Genomic DNA, 24,787 nt, shown 5'->3' on the forward strand with positions numbered 1-24,787 from the left:
TGGCCTTAAATGAGTAAAATAAGGAGGAAAAGAGCAATTGTCTACGTACTGTTCCCATTAGACCAAGTCTGCAGACTTGTTTGCTTGCAGGTGTTTTGTTCAATTTGACGAAATGCATTGGATGAGAGGTCTTGAATTTGTTTCACCTTCCTTCTTGATGGGTTTTGTAAGACTGGCTTTTAAGGGAATGAGTATAAAATACATCATGTTTACTCTCTTGATTTTCTCTTTTATGTAGAAAGATGAAAGAATTGATTTATTGGAGATATACAAATTCTGCCATCTTGCTACAAATTAAATTTGTATTTAGTCTATTCTGGGTAGCACTGAAGCAGACTGTTCTGAATCCTCATAATTTTTTTTTTTTCTACTACTATTCAGTTTCCCCATCTTCATGGAGTGTTTTTCTTTTGATTAAACACTGTACTTAAAACCAAGATGCAGGTCTTGCCATTATTTTGTCCTGGTTTTTCCTTTTGAAGTGGGGGAAAGATTATTGAATTGCAATGCATTGTGTTGTATGAGGAAATACTGCAACAAAGGTCTAAATGTAATAGCTAGTGTTATGAGTTTAGCAAGAAGGGACATGCTTTGGTATTTATTAGTTAAAAAAAAAAAAAAAGAAAAGAAAAAGAAATCCAACTTCCACATATCTGAATCTGAACAAGAGCTGAAAAGACCATCTCTTGCAAAGTCAGCCAAACTGCTGAAACCTGCTACAGAGAATCTTAGAACTAAGTGCAGTGAACTGCCAAAATATAAAAGGCAAAAAGATCTGCAGAGTTTTGATTTCAGATTTGGTTTAAGTTTTACTGATTCACGATTTAAGTTTTTAACATGCATTACAGACAGACAATTTGCCCTCTGATTTGGATATTTTTATTCCGTGTTTAGTAAGTACAGTTACTCTGTCTGTGGCAGTACCTAACCAGACTGGACTTAAGTGTCTGACTCCCTTCTCCTACCACTGATTATGGGAAATAATAAAAAGTTTTAGAAGTAAGAAAAAAAATTGATAACCCCAACTAATTTAGGTTACAGAGTGCAGTTATCAGTTTACATACTTACCCTCAATTCCCTTACTTTAGTTTTTATGCAAATCAAAATACTACTTGAATATTGTACAAAATGAGACACTTGCTCAGTTTTTGAGAGCAGAACCCTAGACAAGGCAGCCTAATGAAGCTGTCTAGTTCATCTTCCTGAAAATGTGAGATTTATTGGTATGTTGTTGAATGTATTGTTGATTCTTATTCTACATTGGTCCTGAGATTTAAAACCAAATTGGTCTAATCCTTTTCTGAATAATGAAATATTAATGACTCAGATTGAGTCTTTGTATTTTATCTAGTAGTTTAACAGTGCTAGCATTCAAATGGCTGAGCTTGGCCTTTAACATTAACACCTCTTTTAGGACAAATGGCAGAAATTCCCAGTTTAGCAATGGGTTTTTCAAACAATCTAGTCTCAGACTGAGGAGAAAAGCAAGAGGTTGAACGTACATTTTCTACACAGTTGCAGTGACTGGAATGAGAAGAGCAGGTCAGGTTTGGGAAATTTATAGGGCAAAGGAAGGGAATTTGGAGCTGGTTGACTGACACCTCACAAATTATCTAAGACTGAAAGAAAAAAAAATTACTAAACATTGGCGGGGGAGGAGGGAGAGGAACGCCTGTCACATGCTTTAGCCTGATATTCAATAATAATACATGTTAGTTTCTCTGATAAATGTGGTTTGTTATGAACTGTGGTGTTGTGTATGTGAAAATGAGTTTCTGGATTAGTATGGAAGATTTTTACTTTTGTTGAGCTATATGCAAATACACTTGCTCTATAAATTGTACGTTAGAAACATCTTTGAGGCAGAAGGCTAGATAATGCTTTTTTGTTTTTTTTTTTTTCTTTTTCTGATTTTTATTAACTCTACCTTCTCCTTTGAAGCAAACAACTGTGTTTAGGAAGATACAATTTTCCTCTATTTACAAGAGATTTGAAAATGCTATGTCCAAGTACAGGTAGCTGCAGTCAATATTGACTACTGTTGTGGAAATCTGCAAATCCTGTTCATCTGAAGAGAACAAATTTTCATCTGAAAGCCTGTAATCCCACTTTCAGATGCTGCCAGTCATGATGTACGCTGTCTGTATTTTACAGTTTGTCCATGAGGTGGCAAACACTGTTGATCCTTGGCTTGCCACAGAAAGATATAACGTGTCAGTGTTGCTGATATTTTTTACGATCAGTATGGTAGTTGCAGCAACCTTTCTGATGTTTTGCAATAAATGTGTTTTATATTTGCCAGCATGTAGCAGCATCATGATTTCTTTTATGGAAAAGCTGGTCTAAAAGGTTGTGGTTCCTTGGTTTTTCCCTCTGCTTGTTACCAAGTCCTATGTCGGCTACAGCGGCAACTACCACCCATGATTTAAATGATGCAGTGCAGGGAGTGGTGAGAGGCTGGAACAGGGTGAAGCTAGGAGCAAATTTCAGCAGACTTTTAAAAAATAATCTATTGTAAAATAAATTATTGTGTGGGTTTATATTTTAGTCACCATGGAAAAAAAAATAATCTGTTGATAAGTTTGTTTTTTCTCTTTTTCTCTGTTAACAGTTGCTTTGGCAATCTTCAGTGGTTTCCCCCATGCTGTACTGTCCTTGACAGTGGCAGTCCTGTGAGAGAGAAGACCAGGAGTTCAGTTTATGCAGATCCTAGGTTTTTTTCTTGTTAGCTGGTTGGAGGAGTCTCTGGGAAAACACAATTCACGATCAACAGTCTTCTACTCACATATATAATGAACTTCATGTATGCAAAGGATAAGTAGGTGACATGCCATAAACAGTATTGCTCTGGGAAGAATATCCCTTTTTCTGGTGACGTTGACAGAAGTTACACAAGCAACATGAACTGGTGGACCGGACCACCCAGGTCAGGGGCTCAAAGATGAGCCCTTTGGTCAGCAGCTTCTTGTTGGTGGGGTGAGAGATTTGCTAGATATTTTAAGACTTCTGCACAACCTTTTGCCATGTAAGAGCTAAGTATCTTTATTATTACTAACAAACAAATGAAAGAAAAGAAAGAACCACGGGAGGGTTACAAATTGAAAACACGAGCACTGGTTATAGGCTGTATTCGCAAGGATACTGTTTGTGGCTGCAAATAGAGGAGTTGCCTGTACAGGCAGACCTCTGCTCTGCGTGGACAGAGCAGTTGGAGCTTCTGTGTGGAGCCTGAAGGATTAAAGCCCTGGTGGCAAAGTAGTAGCTACCAAAATGTATTTGCTTTTAGGAGAAGCTCCCAAAGTAGTTTCTATGTTTGGTATATATGGGAGGGTGCTTAGCTGTTCTCCACAGGTCTCCTCAATAGGACATACACCAAAAAAGCCTCCTTCAGGTTTTCACATTTATAGAATTTAGAAATCCATGGAGATTGTTCCTCACAGGTATACAATTAACTATGTACTCTCATAGATTAAGAATATGTTGCTAAAACAAAGTCTTCCTCTAATTAAGTGCAAGCATTCAGGAATCTCTGACATTTAGCCTGCTTAACAGCATTTCTTTAATTTTTGTCCTTTAAAGCAGGTCTGCTACTGGCATTTATATAAGGTCCATTTGTTCTTGTATTTGGTTTGTTAATTGCTTACGAGTGTCAAGGTAATAAAGTGATATGTACACTATAAAAATCAATAATTATAAAAGTAGACAATCATCTTCCTCCTAGGTTCTCTTGCTTACTAGCACTGGGCTACAATGTTCTTAATTTGGGGTCGCTACTGTTGCCTTTTATTAAGGCAAAAATCAATAATCATGCTTAGTTATTTTATGGCAGTCTACATTTCCCCAATTTATTATCTGCATGTTGCAAATGAGGAAATTGAGAGCAGCTGTGTGGTTTGCCCAGGGTCATACCTGAAATCTGGCAGTTTTTCATGTTTTCTGACTTGAGATGAAACCATTAGACCACTTTAGCCCTCTCTGGGGAAGTGCGTGGAGACGATGTGCTGGTCACGCAGAAATAAAGTTTGGCTGTTGATGTTAGTGGGTCAGAATTTCTCTCATGCTGCTTGGATTTTCTTTCACCTTGTTTGTCTCTAATGAATTTTTATGTTGACTGGCAGGAAGGATGTATGCGTACCCAAAAATCTATTGGAATAAAGAGCAGCTGCTAGCAGCTACATTACGAAGAGAAGGAGAAAAGGGACGGTGAAGCTGAAAGGCAAATGACTTAGATTAGGGCCACAATTTACTGCCTCTATTCATGCATAAGTATTTCTTGATTTTTGAAGACTGCCTCAAAAATTATTTTTCTAGCATTGAATGAGTAGAATTATTTTTTTATTTGCTAGTGAATATGTATCCTGAATAAAGGAGAAACATAAATATATTCTTGTTACTGAGACAGTATCATTTTAGAGAAGGGATTAGGCTCTTTCATTGCTATTCTTAGTAGGCCAAGTCTCACTGGGAATTTTTGAGTCTTAACTTACTGGCCCATGGCTCTCATAGCAAATAGAAATGAGCATTTTTTTCAACTGTTTCAAGTAAGTGCAGCTGAAGGAAAACAAAATACAGAATTTAAGAGATGTAGTCTGACAGTAGTGTTCTACATGAAATTATGAAGATGGCCACTTTCCTACTTCTGTCTACAAATAGGATAAAAAAGGAGTTGTCAATGTTTTGTTTTCCTCTGGTTACTGTAACTTTAGTTATTACCATCTAGTAATACAGTGTTTACACAATAGAAAAGTAGCTTTAATGATGTTAAGATTTTATATTTTTTAATGCATAAGGGGGCTAATCCCTTAGGGTCTCATTTCTAAAGAAAAAATATATTCTCAGGGAGAAAAAGTGAAGATCCTGACTATTCTGTTTCTTAAATCACACTTTTTTAAAATCTGCTTTTCCATAATTTGTAAGAGGTCCTGAGAGATCCACCCTTAAAACTATAGAATATTTTGTTTCTGGAATGTTTCTGCAGCCTTAAATTCTTGCTGGCGCCAAGGATCTCATAGAGGTTGCAGCTTAATGATTCTTGCTGGGGAACAGAAGTGGGGGGGGACCTAGCCTCTGCTGGCTAGTCTGGGCCTGAGCACAGTCAGATACGCTGCTATGGCTTCCATCAAGTCATGAGGATGAGCTGTAATGCTTCTCATCAGGTTTATGCCTCTGTTCTCACCTTTGACTATGACCCTAGTTAGAGGAATTAAGTCTTTTGAAATTCCTTGCCTTCCCATAGAGAACTTTCTGTCTTGTAATTTCACAGAAGAACACTGAGTCTCAAACAGAATAAAATTGCCATTGTCGCTGATATTTTGTGGAATGTGCAATGTTCAATGAGCTCTTTCAGAAGACATTTGGATCACTCTTTTTCTCCTTAGTAGCTGCATTCTTAATCAGCAATTTTGGTACTTGAGATTGGGGCTATGATTATATCTTGCATGGACGAGTTCAATTTGTTGGGAACAGAACATTCCCCACTGTTCTTTGTGGCAGTTTGTCTAATACAGAATAAAAACTGTTGAAAAATGTCCTCACACTTACGATTTTGAAAGCTCTAGTTCCCAGCTCCACAAATAATTTACCATCAATTACATATAAAATTATCATCAATTGGAAATAGGAAATGGAACAACTACTGTGACAGATTGATTGAAATATTTGTCCAAATAACCACCTTATGCCTATAATATATCTGCATCAGTCCATAAACTCTATTTGCTCTATCCTGAAAAACAGTTCCTTAGCGCAGTTATCAAAGGAAAAAAATCACTTTATGCAGTGAACTCTTACCATCATTTAGATAATTGTGTTTGATAGTTATATTTGTGTATTGGATGTGATATGGTGCCCATCTAATTTTAGATTACTGTCTCTGGGATGGATATAGGAAAAAAAAAGAGAGAGAGATGTTTTTCTACTGAAAATTTTGTACACTTAATTGATTATTTTCGTTGTTTTGTAAGGCTGTTCCCTTTTTTAGCCTTTCCATAAAGAAAAAAAACATATTTTACAATCTCTTATTATCAGAAAATGCATATTACAAATATGCCGCTGTGATTTTGAAATACTCTTACAACGTAGTTTTCTTTTCATGGCAGTCAATTCATCATTACATGGAAATAACAGAGTATTTTACCTCCTGATGATTAGTGCTATAGCTAGATGTTCAAGGTCACTCTGTCTTGGATGGATGTTATTTTTAACGTACATAGCATTTCCATTTAGCTAATCCATGATCAAGCAGTCATCTTTTTCTTTTCCCTTTCCTTTAGTTTCTTTGATAAAACTTGCCTGGGGATTCATTAAATCTTAATTCACAATACAAATCTTAACTCTGCTTATTCCCTGCAGTGTAGCCCATCGTCGATTCTTTGTAGATCTGTCCTTTTGTGAAGTAATTGCATGTCTTCTACCTCCTTTAATTCTCGTGCTAGCCTGGGCATTTCCAGAAAGCAGAATTCGTAATTGTCCCCCTGAAAGACTAATGTGCTCAAAAGGACCAGAGATAAACAGTATACTTCACTTTTTAGTTTGTTTTAAAACATACTCTGTCATATAAGAACTGTGTGCAGCCTGTGCAGCGTGTTAAGCCTATTACTTAGAGGTCCAGCCCAGGAAGAAGTTTAAGAATATGCTTAATCACTTAATTTTCAAAGCATGAATAACTTTATCAGTGTCAATGAGATTACCAGTGCTTAAAAGCAAGTGGGCTTATGTCCTGCACCAGCGTGAAGGTTCTGAAAACATTTCTGGTCTTTTATGACCAAAAATAATCTCATAAATACACTTATTTTAAAAACTACCAGAAAACTTGAGTTGAAGGAGCTCTCCTCATATTTCAAATGTACTTGGTTTCCTACCTGATTTAGAAATACAGGAGGAGGACCTTCTATGAAATGCTGGTCATAAACTGAAACTAGAATTACAGCGTAGGAGGATTCTGTTTGCTGTGTAATAAGACATAGTATGGTTTGGGTTAGTTGGCTGGTTTGGGGTTGGGGTTTTTTTGTTTGTGTGTTTTTTAATCTACACATTCTTTTGGCTCATAGAAATCCTAGGAAGTGGCTTCAGGATAAAAAGCCAGTTCTGCAGAGGCTGAAATAAATCAGGAAAAAAAAAAAAAAGAAAAAAAAAAAAAACTCATTCTGTTTAATGGAACCATTAAGGCTTTTCTTCAATCTTGACACAATTTGCATTCCTTTCAATGGTAGGATTTCTGATAGCTTCCGTGGCATCTTATGTTGCCTTCATATGATTTAAGCATATAAAGGAAGCACATCTTCTTTTTAAGCATTCAGAGCGTGGGTGTAATTAATAATGCTGCAAGAGCCTTTATCACAAACTTTGTTCTCTCTAAATGTATTTGTCACTGTGACATCACCTTTCAAAGGTGAAGTGAAAGTGAATTTTGTAATGAAATAGTAATTTTTAGATAAGTCCCTCTATCCAAAGGTGTCCCTTTGGAATTCAGGAATAATAACTGGGCAAGGACCATGATTTTATATAAATTATTGAAGTTAACACGTTATTGAAACTCTGAAGCACAATGCACTAGTATGTAACTTAGAGGACACTTTTGTAACAAGTTAATTAGGTCATTTGCAACAATAGAGTATTAAAATACCATTAGTTTTTCCCGCACTTGACTGTCTGCTGTAGTAACAACTGTTTTTTCAGTGTTAAATATTTGAATGTAAACAGCTAAATTATTCTTTAAAAAAAAAAAAAAAAAAAAAAAGAAAAGCAGCTTGCTTTTGATAAGCTAAAAACCCCCAGGAAAAAAAACAAAAATCTGCAAATTGTTTCTGTTGGTCCCAATAGATGGCATAACCAGTTTACAAATGTAAATGCAGTGAGCAGTGTACATCACTAAAAGTGTAAATTTGTCTTTACCGCTGTTCTACTCCTTTTCTGTTTCAATCAAAAAACAAGTCAAAACTCTGTTGTGATATAGAAACATTATTTTTGAGCCATGTCTTAAAGAGTTTGTTAAAACTTATCTTTGTGAAACAACAACATCTGTTTGCTGCAGTTACTGCTGCTGCTGTTTCAAGAAGCACTGCTGGGCTTGACCATTTGGGAATTTATTACATTCGTTGTCAAAACCTGCCTTTCTGATTAACTGCTTGTGTTCACTCCGATTAGGATCTCTGAAAAGGCTTAAATGGGAATCCTTATGTGTGATTTTAGACTCTTACAAGCAGGGAACTAATGTGTGGCTGGTCTTTTATGGTCTGAATTGCTGACCAATATGAAATGCTCTGCCATTGTATGATCAATCATTTCACTACAGAGGAGAAAACAGCATGCTTTCTTCTCCCTCTTTGAAACCTGTAAGAGCTTTGTCGTAGAGTTACCCTGGGTTTTAGTGTTCAAAAAAGCAAAATTTGGGGCACAGTTATTGTATAAGAAATAATAACACGTCCCCACTTTTCTTTCCTCAAGGATTGCGTGTTGCCCGTACTTAATGCGTGTTTGAAAAATTATTTACAAACATCGTGTTATGACTATATGTTTCCATCACGTTAATCACATTATTCTAAATTCAGTGTGTATAAGAACATACTTAGGGGGGCGAATAAGACAGATAAGTCTATGTAATCAGATGCATCCTATCAGAAAGTGGGGAAAACAAGGTATTATTTTGAAAGTAATCTTTGAGAAATGCTGGAGAACTATATAATCCCTGCTACATGGATGGGGAGCAAGGGTAAATGTTTGAAATACAGAAAATTTAAGTATGTGAAGTCCATGGGAATTTACACTCTTGTCCACTGCTGCTATCTAAGAGTGGAAATCAGCATCAGCTTACTGACTTCAGATACTTCCAACATGAGGCTGGATAGTAGCTGCTATGAGAAGGTGCTAAAAATGTTCTAGGTGCAACACAGAGCGAATGTGTGTCCCATTTCCATTTGTGACTGGAACTGGACAGTACACATATACTCAAAATTACATGTAAAAAAATACACGTTCAGAGTTCAGAACATATGTAGGGTGTATATGGTCGTTTATATCTTGTCTGATGCCACAATTGTTTACCATAGAACTACTATATGCTTTCTCTTTTCCTCTGCGAGTCAGAGCATTTGTGTCTTACAGGTGGTATTTCAATATTACGTTCATTGCACTGCTCTTCATTGTAAAATGACTGCCATCTGGAATTTTTCTTGCCTGGGAATCTATAAGCACAGTGTAGTTAATTAGTTTAAGACTTTAGGACACATTCTTTGGACTCCCTTAAAAATAAATAATGCTTTGTCTGTTTGTATTACAATTGATAGCAGGAAAAAGAGAACGGGCACTTTCTTCTCTTTCATTATCGTGATGGTCAATTAAAAAAACCCCCAACTTTAAAGCAAAGTTTGTTTAAGAGACCCCCAATCCAAATGTATTTATGTTTTATGGCAGGTGTTTCAGCAATTATTACTAATTGGAAAATTAGATGCCGTTGCTATAGCAGCATCTTTATTCACTAATTGCTTTTGGCACATTTTAACTAGCACTAGCTCAGCTAGACACAAAGCTATTCAAATGAGACATGTGAAGGTTTGTGTGGAAATGGTAACCCAGTGCTGCAAGTCAGTACATTAACCTTCCACCTCTGTGGCCCTGGGCACAAACCACCTTCTCTCTGGGAGAACAAGCGAGACTTTGGTGGCCTCATCTCTGTTAGTAAAGCACAAGAAAAGAGGAAATTGGTGAAAATCTGAGCTACAGTCCTTCAATTCTCATTCTTCATTTCTATTTTGACTGTATCAGTTGCTGCACAAACCCATGTGATTTTCCTTTTCAGACTGCTTTGCAGCTGGCTCCATCTCCTCTCCAGTTGCGAGTAGATTGTTGCTTATATTATCATATCAGAGAATGGTTTGGGTTAGAAGGGTGATGATCTCCAAAATCTTTGAACCTGTCTTTCCTTGACATGTCTTCTGCTTTTTCCTTTGATTCCCACAATGAATATTTGGGGCTTTGGTCATTGAAGTTACCTCCATGAACAATGTAACGTTTATTTTCTGGGAAATTTAGGTTTTCCTTTGAGTGCCTCTGCATCTGCTTCACAGTAGGATGGACCTTCACTGACATGCTGTAAACTGGAGGATTTTCATACTTTAAGCACCTTATTCCCTTCTTGAGCTTTGAAAAGTAGAGCTTGCTATGAAAAATTCTTCTTTTTGTTTTTCTTCTCTACCTGACCTGGATTTTGTGTAGATTTCGAAGTCTTGGAGGTTAGTAGACCTTGGAAATGAACAGCAGTTTCAAATCTCCTTGCTTGCCCCTGCCCTGCCCCTACATTTTAGACGGCCTTCCCATCCACCCTTCCTTCTGTCACTGTACCACGTGAGAGGGAGCGAAGGGTTGCCTAATAGTAACTATGGTTCCTTGACAGGTGTTATTTCTTCACCATCCATTCTCTGCCTTTTCTCTGTTAAAGTCTTTTTGAGTTTCTGAAACAGAAGTCGAAGAGTTTCGCAAAGCAAGGATAATATGAAATATTTCCCTGCTGTATGTCTGACTAATGAAGGCATAGTGGCAGTGTGAGTGTGCACTATATATGCTGCCAGAGAAAAAGAATATTCCTGTTTTGTAGGCTTGAGTACACATCGAGAAGTTTCACTTGTGTGTGTTCACAAAGATTTTAAGTGAATGTACAGTTAGAGCCATGCCTCTTTTCACTTTAAGCTAATTATGTGGTTGTGTGTCCAGATGCTGAAGTGCTGTGTGCCATAAAATTGCTAATAATTTTTCATTCTCAAGTATGATTCTTAGTGGGTAGGGAAATAAACCATTTTGACCATACGGGTTTCACTTCAAAAAAAGGAATTCTATAAAGATGGGATCTCTGTTTGGAGGTGTATCATTTGGGCAGTGGATGATCTGTAAATGAGGATTTGATTTCTAAATGTGATATTAGTTATTATCAATCATGCGTTGGCAGATTTTAGCTTCTGCAGTTACAATTTTTTTTGTTTATAGTTAAACTCTTGTTTTAATGAGATACTCTGACAAGAAGTACTCAGAGGTACAAGTTCTTTGATGGGATGACAAATACCCCATTTGTACTGTTATGAGAAACTTTTGAGTTCTAATGCATAAAGCGTAGTCAAATTTAAAGGAGTTTTGCTTTTTTTCTTTGATTTCCCTTTAAATGTCAATTTAAATGTTTATTAAATTGGGAGACAGAAAAAATATGCCCTCAACCCCCAGACAAGCTGCTGCATGTATACTTCATGCTTTTGGTGATAGTTCCTTCTTACTACAGTAGACATTCTCTAAAAGGAGAGGGGAAACATTTTGAAAACCCATGTTTGTAATTGTCTTTACAGCCATCACTCTAAGACAGTTTTGTTTGTCATCATTAGTTCTTAATAGCTGTTGTCCTTTCTTTGACAGTAAAAAAACCACACCACAACACAAACTCAAAATAATAAGGCAAAGTCAAGGTGACTCTCAGCAGTGATACAGAAAACAAACACGTTACTGTCATTTTTGTGGTACTTCAAAAACTTTGGCGTGGTATCAAATCCCATGTGTATGTATGTGTATAACTAACGCTCCCCTCACTGAAAGACCCCTTGTAATATCTTGCCTTGTCATATAGGTTTGAATTCTACCATGTTTAATAACCTCCTTTCCAATAGTTACTCTTTTTTCATATCTACTCTCATCTTTTTTTGTAGTAGAGTTATATCTGTGATTTGGGAAGTTAGGAGGTTTCAGTTAGAAGACTAAATACAGCTTGAATGTATCTCCAGCTGCACAAAGCTGCATTAGATGTTGCTGTGAATCAACTCTAATCAAATGAGAATTTCAAAGATTCCCAAACCTAAACCCAAAAATGTCTTCAGCAGTTTGAAGTTCAAAGTAGAAATGTCACCTGCCTTATTTTTGTTCGTGTTTGGAGCTGTGTTTATTAGAAGTCATTTCCACACAGCTCCTAGCATCATCCATATGCTGTAGCTGAGATCATCTTGACTTTGGCATTGTTATTGATTCTAATAAGAGAAGTAGACATTTAGTCCATCAACTTCTACCCAAGTTTCTCCATTTCTTCTGTTCCCGCATTTTTGTCCCCATCCCCTCCCCACACCTCTAGTTTTCTCTTGTTTAATGTCTCATTGATGAAGCTACTTAGGAAAATAGATTTGTATTTTTTTCCTCATAGCCTACTGTCCATTCAGTAAAAAGTTGGAATTTATTATGGCATATGCACTGTCAGTAAATCTAATTATCGTAATGATTTTTAATGCATCAAGTGGTAAAAAGATTTTTCCGTATTGGAACTGCATAAAAATATTAGTTCAATTGCAGTGTGTGGGAAGGAAGAAATGTTTGGAGCCAAATTAGGTTTTGTTATGCCACACACCCTTTGTGCGAGGCACATAGCATTGTATTCTTAGCAAAATATGCATTAACAAGATGTCAGGGCATCTGATAAGGAACAAAGGCAAGGGACCGAGCTGCATTCAATGTTTTATGTAGTTACAAGGCATTGTTTTGAAACCACTTTAGTATAAAAGGTTGGAAAAAATAGTGTTCAACTTATGAATTTCTAGATCAGTTTTGAGGAAGGGACAGGACTAAATAGAATAGAGAGAGTGTTTCTGGAAGGTGTGGCAGACCTCATCACTGAGGAAAGTATAAAATCAAGTAGCAGCAGAAATAGTCAGGCAACTGTGTATATAAGGTTGTGTTATTTTTTGCAATAAACTCCTTGAACAGCTAAGATACTCTTGAAACGCTATGCTAAAAGACTTCTGTAAAAAGATGATGGGTATAGTATAGTGAAATACTATATTGCTCAGGTGGGCATAGGTCAAATTAACCTTTATATATATATACACACATAACTACCTGAAAACAAAGACAAGAAATAGTTAGCAAAGCTAGATCTAACAGCAAACTTCTATGACTGACCATCCATTCAATAAAGAATCATGTTTTATTGCATCAATTCAGAAGCTCAGATACTGAAAGAAGTGGATCAAACCATGAACACAGCAATCAGACTGTGGTTTAGATGTAGGAATCATGAAATTTTTAATCGTTTTAATTTACCTGTTGGGGTCCCTTTTCATTATTATTTGTATGGTTCAACTGCCAAGGTGCTCTTATTTACCTATCTTGAAAACAAAAAAGAAAAAACTTCTTTTGAAGGGAAAAGAATAGACAGGAAAGATAACTGTCTTCAGGAGCTAAGGAAATTAAGGCATTTGCTACTAGGCGGTTTGAAATTAAATTCTGAGAGCTTGTCACACTGCCTGTAAAATAAAAATCAAAATGAGAAGTATCCAGAATCATGTCCCTTTTCTTGTATGGTATATGTTTTATTTATATTTTAATTTGGTTTTGAAGCAAAGCTGAATCAACAGTCTGAAAAAAAGAAGTCTTCTGTTTGAAGGTGATACAAATTAACATAGATCTCAGCCGCATAATCTTTCTCAAATAAGAATTTGCTTCAGCTCAGGGGCATAAGAGGAGAGCTTGTGTCCAATCAATTTTTGATTTCTCTATTGAGCGAGGATGATAATGTTTTCTCCCTCCCTCCTCTTACTTCCCCACCCCCCTGCAGTAGAGTTTTCTTGTAATGTGAGCATTTACCAGTTAGGTCTGGGAGCACTAACATGGTTTCATGAGGACCATCAAGCATTGATCCAATGGCACTAGCTTTCATACTGAATGAGATTTTTCTTGATGATAACTACATCTAATAACCATTCTTTTTTTTCCTTGACAGTCAGTCACCTTTTTCTTGTGTATAATCATGTGATTTCTTTTTTTATATGTATTTTTCAACCATGATCCTGATTTTCCTGGTTGAGCCATCAAGTTAGTTTAATTAAGCAAAAACTCATCTAAAAAATTCTATTCACGTTATTTGTGTTACCATGTTATTCATGTTACCTTCTCCTGTTATTTGTGACAAAAAATTAAAACAAGCTCACTTAAGCAAGAACTTCTTAAAATGTTGTCATACAGCTTGAGGACCGTGGGTGCCTGACTTCATGTGGTCAGCTAATATATATATAGAGCTTCATACTGTATTTGAGCTTACACAAGAAGAAAGTACTTTGGGAGGTGGAAGATTTCCAGTGAATTTTGGTCAGACCTGTAATGTAATCACATGGAAACCTGCAGTGGTAAATGGCATTCATGGTGATTTGTAAAAATTTGATATTCATCCCTTAAAAATAAAAAAATGAGTTTGTCTTGCTGTGATATTTCCAACAGAGTCCGTTATAGGAAAGAGTATACACAACTGTAGAAGTATTTATTTAATGTGGCAAAGCAAATGTTGCAGGTCTGCACTTTCTAAGCATGTGAATAGATTTGCAGTTCGCAACAGGGAGAAAAGTCCAAATTTCACACATTTTTCATTGGCATATATTTCTTTTTAGCATTAACATTGTTTTTTATTCAAGCACAGGAGGGGTTGTTTTTAGACATAAATGAGCTCTAGTGGAAATATGAGCTGAAAAGGTAGCACTAAATGTGTGCTTCAGCATTAGGTTCTGACTCTAAATTAAAATTGGAATGTGAATCCCTAGGCATTCGGTTAAGCTTTATACAAACATTTACTGCAGTGTTATATTCTGATCTAGATATAATCATCCAATCTGCACCTCTCTATACTGAGTTTTTAATTTAGGGGTGATTAAGCCAGAAGTCATTGTTGACACCTGGCTTTGAGTAGGAGGGGGAACGAGGTGACCAGCTGAGATCTCTTTCAAACAGAATGGTGCCAATTTTGTGATCATCAGTCAACAGGATGTGCATATGTCTGCATGATATGCAATTTTTGAAGTGTTACTTGTATGTTTCAGACACACTTTGCATACGTATGCAGATGTGTATATATATGAAGACAGTTGTGTAGACAGCAGTAACAGCAGCTGAAAATGGGAAGCAAAAAGAGTTAACTCCTCAAACATAATCATTTGCCTTTTTGTCTCCCTTTGAACCTAATGAAGAAATTTTCCTATAGTTGAAGCAGGGAATAATTTAGGGATAAAGACCAGTCTTTAAAAACTAAACAAAACAAAAACCAAAACACCAAAACAAACCCTGTGTGGCCATATCTCAGAATCATTATGTGTATTCCTGAACACGATCAGAATCGCCCACAGGGGTTGCTTCCAGTGAAGTGGTTCACATAAGAAATAACATCCACCCCACTTGGAAAGTCAACACATTCTGAGAGGCAGCGACGTACCCATTGCTCTCTAAGCCATTTACAGCCCTGTACTAAATGTAACATCAGCAAAAAGTATTTTTCTGACATTAAACAAACTTAAATGGTTCTTCTACACTGCCTAATGTATGTGACAATTTATTGCATGGAAGTCTTCTAATTGTCCTTAAAATACATGTCAAATTGACTTGATATATAATGCAATGAATTCCTTTTTTTGGTTGTTGATTTTAATGGGATCTCTTATGTGTGCCAAACAGTGGCTGAACATCACTTTGCAGAACTGGATATCATAGTTATGAATCAGCTACAAGCAGAAAAAAAAAAAAAAAGTGGCCATTCGTAGAAAAATTAGTGCAAGTAAGAGCACCTAAATACATAGTATCAGCCCGGATCAGACTGTCAGCAGAAGGGTGGCTTTTGGTGGGAACAGAGGGCTGATGAGAACAAGAGAAGTGGTGGAAGTTGGCTAAGTACTGAGGCTGCCCAGCAGTTTCGGTCTGAATTTCCAACACACAGCCCTAAAATAGAAACACTTTTACTGAACAGTTAATATGCTCTAAATGATAGATGTCATAGGCAAGAGTGCCTAAGAGGCCTGTAAGACCAAGTTAATGAAAGACTTTAATGAGCAAAGCAGAGTGGCTTTAAAACAGCTTCTACAAGCTTGAAGGCAGGGATAACTAAATTCAAGTTCTCTTAAGTCCCCTGAGAGGATAAAGAATCAGACAGATCATAAAGTGATTAAGAAATTAATGTAACATAACATCTCTAGTGTGAATGAGATGTCTGCAAATGAGTTAATATTTTCCTATTTCATGGGCTTTTAAAATTATGTTTACAAATATTTTTTTTTTAAAATGAAAGAACAGTATTTCAGCAGATGTTGATGCATGCAGGAATTCACAATTTATAAGAAATTTCTACCTAAGGAATTTGAGCAGATTGTTGTCGCTAGTAAGATAGTTGCAAGGAAGCATCCAATTAACAAATGTAAGCTAGCTATACAGAAACATTAGCTGGATTATCCATTTGAAACAAATCTCCTATTGCTATCACATAAGGCACTATAGGTACCCAGAAAGACTGTTATTGCCTTGTCTGATTGTATCTAGATCTAAAGCAGTATGTATAGTTTGGCCTTATGAGATTGCAATCCAAACTTTGGTGTGAAAGTGTATTTTAGGATCTTTCTCTTATATGTGGAAGCAGATTGTTGAAAAGTGCATGTAAACGTTGATTCGGAGTTGACAATGTGCCAAGAGACTGCTAGTAAAATATTTACTGATAATTTTGAGATGGAAGTATGTCTTCCTTATTGAGCTATAACTTCAGTTTGGAAGATACTTGGAGGAGGGAACATATTTATATTAATATTTCTATAGGCTATGGAACCACATTTGCTCTTGTGGCTATTTTATTTTAGGAATTTTGTTCCTGCCTGTCATAGCTTTTTTTTAAAAAAAAAAAAAATCAAAACCCAACAAAAGTGTGATTGCTGTGCTATCATCTTCAAATCTTCAATTGCACATAGCTTTAAATATTTTGTAGTTGTATGAAGGCCTCATGGTATTTCAGGCCACCATAGGAACAAAATATTTTTTCCTGTTTCTTTGTTTAAGATAAACCACATTGCAATCTGAAATCTAATAAAGGAAAAAGACACAAATGATAAGCCATTTTTCATCAGAGAGATTGTAAAGACTGAATGTTGGCTGTTATTAAAGTTGGATAATGCTATAAAAGAGATTAAGTTGTAAACAATTGCTTGTGAGAAGTAGTGGGATTTTTGTTTGCTTAGGGTTTTTTTTAACATTTTCTAATCCTGTCTTTCTAAAAGGAGTAACAATTCCTTTTCTGCTTGAGTTTTGCTTTAAAGCCTTGGTCTTCCTCTTTAATACTACTACTTTGACTCCTATTTTTCATTTATAGTTATGCAGATGATTCTTCCAAAGTATCAAACTCTCCACCTTTCTGTATTCAAATGATCATTTCTTTAGCTTGTCAAATTGAGCCTGAAGGATGAATGAATTCTACTTAAGTAGAAATGGTCTCAGCACTTAAAATTTTAAATGGGAATCTTTTAAAATGAGAGGTGGAGTGAAAAGGCAGTATATGAATTTCAAGAAGAAAACAGGGCAGAGCTATCCTGACAACCATAGTCCCATTGAATCACCTCACACAAAAACAGGTGATGTGACAAAGAGCGGGTGTTTTGTCAAAATGGTAAAAATCTTAAAAACAAAAAGAGTGAATTTCCATGGCCTGAAATGAATAAACCTACAGCAGGGATCTCAGGCATTTATGGAAGAATAAGTGGTGGGACATTAGTACCAAGGGACTCACATGGTACAATCAGCTGTTACAAGCTGCTTTCTAAATGCAGTTGGAAGAGGCAATACTTACGTCAAGGGGGCCATGGATCATTTTATTGTAACGAGGAGATACTGGAGAGCAAGGTTTTGGTCTTCAGTTGTGCAAGGGCTTTTGAGATGTTTGTGCTCAGAATGGTTGAGTGTGCACAGTAAAATCCAGTGATCAAGAAGGTATAATGAGTGTTTCTTGCACCAAAACAGAAACTTTGAAGGAAGGACATGAAGTTTGGTAAAAGTCTGCATGTTTTAGAGTATGGCGGCACCATGATGTCTGAACATAGGCTAATGTCATTATATTGAATCAAATTATTTCTTTTTAGAACCATTATAGAGTGACATTGCATTGGAAAAGTAGTAGATCCACATCAGCCTTTGCTAAACTTGGAGTAGCAGCATGCTGCTCTGTGCATCACTTCATTGATACACTCAACCAGTGAAGTGCTGTGTGATACAAGGGAAAGCTATTGTATCAGAGCACAGTTTCCCATTTTCATATTTGCTCTGTTCACGAAAGAAACTCATTCTGCCATTACAGGAGAATGTGGTGGTGATCCAGCAAGTTTTTCTGTCTCTGGGCAATCTTATGCATCAGTGGTATTATGCCATCGTGTATTGACAAGGAATTTCAAAACTCTTGTGAGATCAGTTGAACATTTCATATGTGGTAACAACTAAGACTTCAGTATAGCCTGTCATTTAAGACTGTGATTTTTATTCTTAGTAATGCTCTGAAATGTTCTGAGGTATCAGTCTCATTTCTATGTTGAGAAAAAGGGATATGTTCATTTTCAAAGTTCATGTCAAAGAATTATGCACTTTGTCTAGAGAAAATGTTGCCTACCATGAGTTGCCTCTTTAAAAATAATAATCTGGGGTTGGTTATGGAGTGTTCAGTGTGGTGTGGGGTTTTTTGTTTTGTTTTGTTGTGGTTTTTGGGGGGTTTTTTTGGTTGGTTTATTTTTTTTTTAATAAGTGCCTTTTTAACCATGTAATAGGTAGATTTTGTGCTTTAAGAGAAAAGAGCATTTATTGGAAAAACCTTCATTTGATGGGTGGTGAGCTCTGTTTTATTTTCTTCTGGCATTGATTGGTCTGTTGTCAATACACGTCTTTGTGGAGCTTTCTCATAGAAAGTGACACAAAAAGAACAGCAATATTTGTGTAGGTATGCTGCACAGGGGGTGTTCAGCTGAATTGATTTGATCATTTCATATATTGCAGTACTCAGACTTCCAAGTTGCTCAAGGTGAACCCAGAGGACTTCAGTCACTATATATGGTTAATAACAGGTGAACTCACAACTTCAGAGTTCAGAGAGATGTAGGAAGCATATGCAATTGCTAAAGTACTTTTACTGAAAGGCTTCATTCGAACAGCAAACTAACACATACTTGGCTGTTTTGCTTTATTGAACAGGTTGCATTATGAACCCTTTTCGTTTGGACTTCCTTGCTGCTGTTGTCCCAGAATAGCTACAGTCACAAATATTTAGGCTGGCTGGTGTTTTGTGGTCATTACTTAAAAAAATTGACAGTAACTGATTTTGTTCAATGTGAGGATGTGAGAAATAAAATAGCTGTGGGAACTAAATGCCAGATTCCCTTGCTGAGTTCATTGGAGCTTCCAGTGAATACTTAACTGTGACTTCTGACAGAAACTGTGTCATACTGTTACCTTGACAAGATTAAAAATTGATAGTGTTTTCAAAAAGAACTGAGTTTTATAATGTTCTGATTGCATTTCTGAAAGCTAAGTGAAAAGAAATTATAAACGACTGACTGAAGGAATGTAAACAGAACAACAGCATATCTGCTTGTTGGGTGCGTAAAATCCATGTTCACTTTAGGGATGTCTTGGGTAATCAAACATTCCTGCATTATCAATGAGGGGATGCTGAGGACATGTTATATGGAGGCAGAAAAGATAGAATAAAAGCCTCTCTCTAGCCGCCCCCGCCATGAGGAGCAGGGACTGTAGCACTGAATTGTGTGGCACAGGGTCGTACAGAAAAATTAGTCTTTGCCCTGCTTTTAAAGGGAACATACCTCCTAGGGAATCTATCTGAAGTATGAGTAAACTAGCTGATTAGTGCTTAGTTCAGCATCTGGTGCTATGGTAATATTAAATAAATGAATATGGTTGCGCAAAGCTCTTAAGTCTATTATTATTATTATTAATTAATTTATTTTATTCGAAAAAAGGGTGTGACTGTGTATGTGTTGCATCTACACATAAAAGATGCTGACTGGTTTAGCAGCTCAACCCTAGAGGATGAGCTCTGGCCCTCCCAGGACAAGCAGGCCAGCAAACGCTTCAGACTGAAATACCAATATTTGGGGTTTTCTTTGTGCCACAGGATGTAAGAAGTAGGCAGGAACCAAGATCTGAGCAGGCGCTTTTTCTCATCATACTGTGTTTGTGTGCAAAGCAGTCCTAAAAACTGTTTCCCTCATCAGTCTGCCAAATAGGCCAGGTGTTATAAATGAGGCATCCTGACAGCTTCACTTTTAGAGGCTTCCGGATCTTGATGGATTCTTTCTTGGTGCTGAGCTTTTCAAGTACTGATGACTGTTTTCTCCTCACCTCTATATTCAAAGGTGGAATGCGGGGGCTGTCCATTTTTAAACCTTCCCTCCAGAACGTCTCTCATCACAAACAGCAACTTTTTTTTTTTTCCCAGTTTCCTTACACTGGCACATTAATCGACTCATGACAAAGTGTAAGTTACAGCACTCATTAGACTATTTTGGTGTTTGTTGGAAGCATAATGTATGTAGTCATATCAGGAATATAATTTTAAAAATTTATTCCATGTTAAATGAATTAGCAGAGAGATTTATTTATGTATGTTAAGTCAAAAAGGTCTTTAGAACTAATCAAAGTGGTTAAGAAAGATAAAAATACAGTCATCATAAAAACTTTTTTCCTGCTTCTCATCAGTGGCAGCATGGACTTGCTGGGATTTTAGCATAAAAAAATTAAGGGGGAAAAAAAAGAAATATTTGCAGAGTTATCCTGAGATTTTGAATCCGCACCTCTGTTCTGCGCATTTACATAATAAAGGTTTAGAAGATGCCATCGTTAGCATGTTTTATGTACCCTCTAAAATAACTGCAAAACATTTTAAATGAAAATGAGTTACATATGTTTAAAATGTATGGAAATGCTTAACATACATCAGTGTCCTGTGGTGAACCTAATGCGTGCAACAATATTTAAAGATTAATTCAAATTCAAACTTTGCTGTATACTAAGAGCAATATTTTGAGAGATGCTATTCACTAAGTGATCTTTTAGTTAAAATTATGGAGCAAAAATCTAGGGAAGTGTTAGCCACCTAGAAGCTTCACATGCGTGTGCTATCTTTTATAAATCATTAACTCAGATTACTAGTTACCTTGTAGTTACAACAATGCCTCTACATTTTTAATAGCGTTATCTTATCCCTGCGTAAGGCTCTGTGTTTCTAGGAGTCACAGGACACTTGGAAAACTTAATACAGTATTTACCACTGAAGCTATCATGGAAGCTTAAATATCTTTAGGATCAAGTATCATACCACACAGAGAGGACAGAAAAAAAGCTGTATATGATTAAAACTGTGGAACTGCTAAGAGTTCCAGCAGAGCCTGGATTTTCCACAGAGAATGTCTGAAATGGCTTAGTTTTGAAAAACGCTTCTTAGAGCGTCAGATGACACTGAAGGATAACATTTATTTCTGGAGTGTGAGGGGGAAAAAAGGAAAGGAAAGCCTGATTAAAAGATAAAGGCATATGTCCTTTCCCCCCTTTCCTTTCCATTTACTGTGGAAATCAGAAACATGAAAAAGTAGTGCAGTCAAATTCATTGGCATCTTGCTTTTCAAAGGAGCATTATGTCGTTAGAAATACATTACTTAATTGGTGTCAGAAGTGATAATAGTAACTAACAATAAATTAATTAAATTCTTAATTCTTTGGTTGATGGATTTGTGTAAGTTGAAGCTGTTTAAATGTTTTCTTTTTGTTTCATGCGTGGGGAGGGGAATGTAGATACTACACATTCAAAACACAGAGGAAAAAGTACTTTTGGCTAAATAAGCGAGCAGTCAGCTAACCATTGTCCGACCAATTTACTTTGTGCTTTTTGTTTTTATGTATGGTTTCACAAATCATTTCAATGTCTTTAAGGGATGAACTGAATACTTACTTTTAGGAGGTACTTTAAGATAAGGTACCACTGATTACCTCAGCTTTTCTAGAAAGCTGCCTTTAAGCAAAGCAGAATAGTGTATAGTTGGCAGAACAGGGAGGCTGTGGTACTGCCCCTGTGCAATGTGTATTCTTCAATACTTCCAGCTTTTGTCTTAGATGAATACGTGTATTCTTAGTATTTCAAATAATTGTATTTTGTTTCCAAAAGACTGAAGGGAGCACTGGAAATAATTGGTAAAGCCTTAGTAGCCGCTGAAGAACTGGGTTAAAGTGCCAAACGTACAATTAGATTTGGGACCCAAGCCAACTTGTCCCTTGGCTACTTTGAGAAATTAGCTGGAGATAAAGGTGGACTTTGGTGGTGCTGAAGTAACTCCACAAATAACTGTGGGGTTGGGGCATAGTGCCCCTGCAGGGCACTGCCTGCCCTGGAGGAAAGGGCTTTGAGCACGCTGCCTGCTTGCGCTGTTTGGCTGGTAAATCAGAGAGCTTACCGCCTCTTCCTGGCAGTATATGCAACCTTGGAAACAAGGGAGGCAGCTGGCGTGTTTTTTACTGCCCCAACACAAGTTAACCCCAGCTTACCCCCTTGCCTACTTGTTGCACTGCTTGTGACCTCTTACTACTGTTGCAGGAAGGAGTTGGACTCGGAGTAACAAGCTTGGGGCTTCTGCAGAGCTGCACAGTGCTGCGTGTGGCCGTGTCGTAGCAAGCTGTGGTCTCAGCGGCAGAGCCACTGAAGTGATGAGTAGTCCTAATTATTCTGGTTTTCCTTAAATGAAGTGGTATGGGAACAGTGATGTAAAGATGGTTTCTCTATGGGGCTTTCTAGATATGTATATATGCTTCACTCTTCTTAGTTAAAGGAAAACAGAATTTTACAAGACCTGAAAGAGAAAATGATCTCCAAGAACAAATGCCTAGCACTACCTAAATGCCTGGTAAATCAGTTCCCAGCCTTGAATTCAGAAAGATGGTGGAAGTCAAAATGACCTCAAGGAAAGCTAAGATCCACTGAAGTCTCACAAGTTTCAGGTGTTTGATTTTTTTTTTTTTTTTTTAAGGCAAACTAAATACTACGGTAATTAGTCATTCTTGACTACCCAGTCCAAATGATCAGTGTGCCCTTTTAGATAGGGAAGGAGGATTCAGTCTTGGACACAAACGCAAAGCAAAGCTCTGATTCATCATCTAGATTCAGAATGAGACAACATAGTTTGTTTTAACACTACTCTTTAAATTTTATATACTAGAGTTTCTCCCTATGTAGTCATCCTCTTAATCTCTTTGTGTTATTAGTTTGTTTTTCTGGGTTTGGGTGGGGTTTTTTGGGGGGGCAGGAGGGAGACTGGGGATAAGGGATTGCATTGGGAAGTGGCTTGCCTGCAGATCCCAACTGGTATGACTTGCTTGGCATTTGATTCATATTTTCTTTACATGCACAGTTGGTATTTCAGAGATGCATGGTAATTGCTGGCATAATAAACAAAAGATGAAGCACTCTACTGAAAGAGCGTACTGCGTATATTGATTGGGGATTTAATAAAGCTGCTTCCTATCAGCTGTCATCAAACTGACCCAGTGAGGACTTGTTAAAGAATTTTGGAGAGAAGTTGAGGAGGAAGTGGCAGGAACCAAACTGTACTGCGCTCACTCTCCTTCCTACGTGTTTGAAATGTACTTTACCTTCAAACAGTGACAGTATCAGCTAAGACATCGGTGTAACTGAGCCTTCTTATTTTTGTAAAGGAATTAATTTTAATATATACTCTTTACATTGTCCTTTCCATCAAGTTTAATTTCTGACAAGCGTGAGCATGCTTGTCTTATGCTGATACTTTTTTTTCTGTCTACTTTCTTTCTCTCTCTCTTTTGTCTCTCTTTTTGGTTCATTGTGTCTGCTGATGGGTGGATTACTCATAGAACGTTCTCCACTATAATTTATGTTTATCTGAAAATAGGAACTGCAGTTCTTCAGTAATAACAAGCTCCTGTATCTAAACAGTCTCTATTTCATTTCACTGCCTTCATTTTCTTCATGTCTTGTCATTTTTTTCATTTGCTGCTGCTGTTAATCTGACATCCTTTGCTCCAAAAAAAAAAAAAAAATGTGTTTTATTTACAGGGCACAGCATTTGGAAGTGCTCCTGTACCTTCTCGCAGGCAATTATGTGAGTCTCTTAAATTCCGCTCTGTGTTGTAAAGATGACTATGTGTTCATGTGCTGTAGCATGGCATGCCAATATAGACTTAATGCCCTGAGGTCAATATTCAACCACTGGTGTTGTATATTGCCTGTAACGTGTTTGTAGCTAACGGCTTCTATTGACCCCTTCTTTATTTCTTTGTTGTGTTTTGTTCAACACATCATAAATTGGGGCTGCGCTGTGCACTATAGAGTTGCAAGAAGGAAAGAAAATACCATAATGACTCAAAGTCTGGAGGGGAATAAGAATAATATCCTCAGATCATGTGTTCAACATAGTAAAGGGTAGCATTGTTAAAACTAAAGAATCTCTCATTCCTGTTCTCCAAATTAATCTCTCCATTGTGCAAACAATAAAGAATCTGGATCTCAAAAAATTAAGAAATGGAAAATCTAACAATATGGTTTAAGGCAGGTGTTACTGAGACCCGTTGTGTTTCTTGTAAGAAACTTTCCTTCTAATTAATTTGAAAAGTCCATCCCTTGAGTTGAGGAGGAAAGGGAACTTTTATAGAGGGATCCCATTCATTTTTTTCCTTGAATCCATTGGAAATATTTCCAATGGATAATATTTCTTTTAAATTAAAATAAAATTCCCCCTGTTGTCCATCCAAACCCCCAAGAAATCACAAACACAATGGGCTATATTTTTTTAAAAAAAAGAAGAAAAAGGCTTACATTCTAATTCAAGATGATCTCTCTGCTGCTTTAACAGTGTGCGTGTGTGAGTGTGTATATTGAATACATAGATTCTCAGAATACCATCAGACTTTGAGATAAGGACTTTCTTACGTTCCTTGAGTCTACTTCTGTCTCTCT

The 24,787-nt window shown here is 36.8% G+C and overlaps 1 protein-coding gene across 5 annotated transcripts in view; it reads left to right on the forward strand.

The window, feature by feature from the left end:
- Positions 1 to 24,787, forward strand: part of CCSER1 (coiled-coil serine rich protein 1) — a 712,872-nt gene that overhangs the window by 541,884 nt on the left and 146,201 nt on the right. Inside the window, exon 11 of one of the 5 annotated variants that reach the window (XR_008577013.1) lies at positions 2,612 to 6,892. The exons of 3 other annotated variants lie outside the window; for them this stretch is intronic. Coding sequence is in view for 1 of the 2 variants with exons in the window: in XM_054824860.1 (XP_054680835.1) it covers positions 23,888 to 23,933 (46 nt within the window). In the remaining variant the exon portion in view is untranslated. Of the gene's footprint in view, positions 1 to 2,611; positions 6,893 to 23,887; positions 23,934 to 24,787 lie in introns of those variants that run through there. One more of the 5 variants, XM_054824860.1, reaches the window with a different exon arrangement.

Source organism: Grus americana, chromosome 4, assembly GCF_028858705.1.
Source record: "Grus americana isolate bGruAme1 chromosome 4, bGruAme1.mat, whole genome shotgun sequence".
NCBI lineage: Eukaryota > Metazoa > Chordata > Aves > Gruiformes > Gruidae > Grus > Grus americana.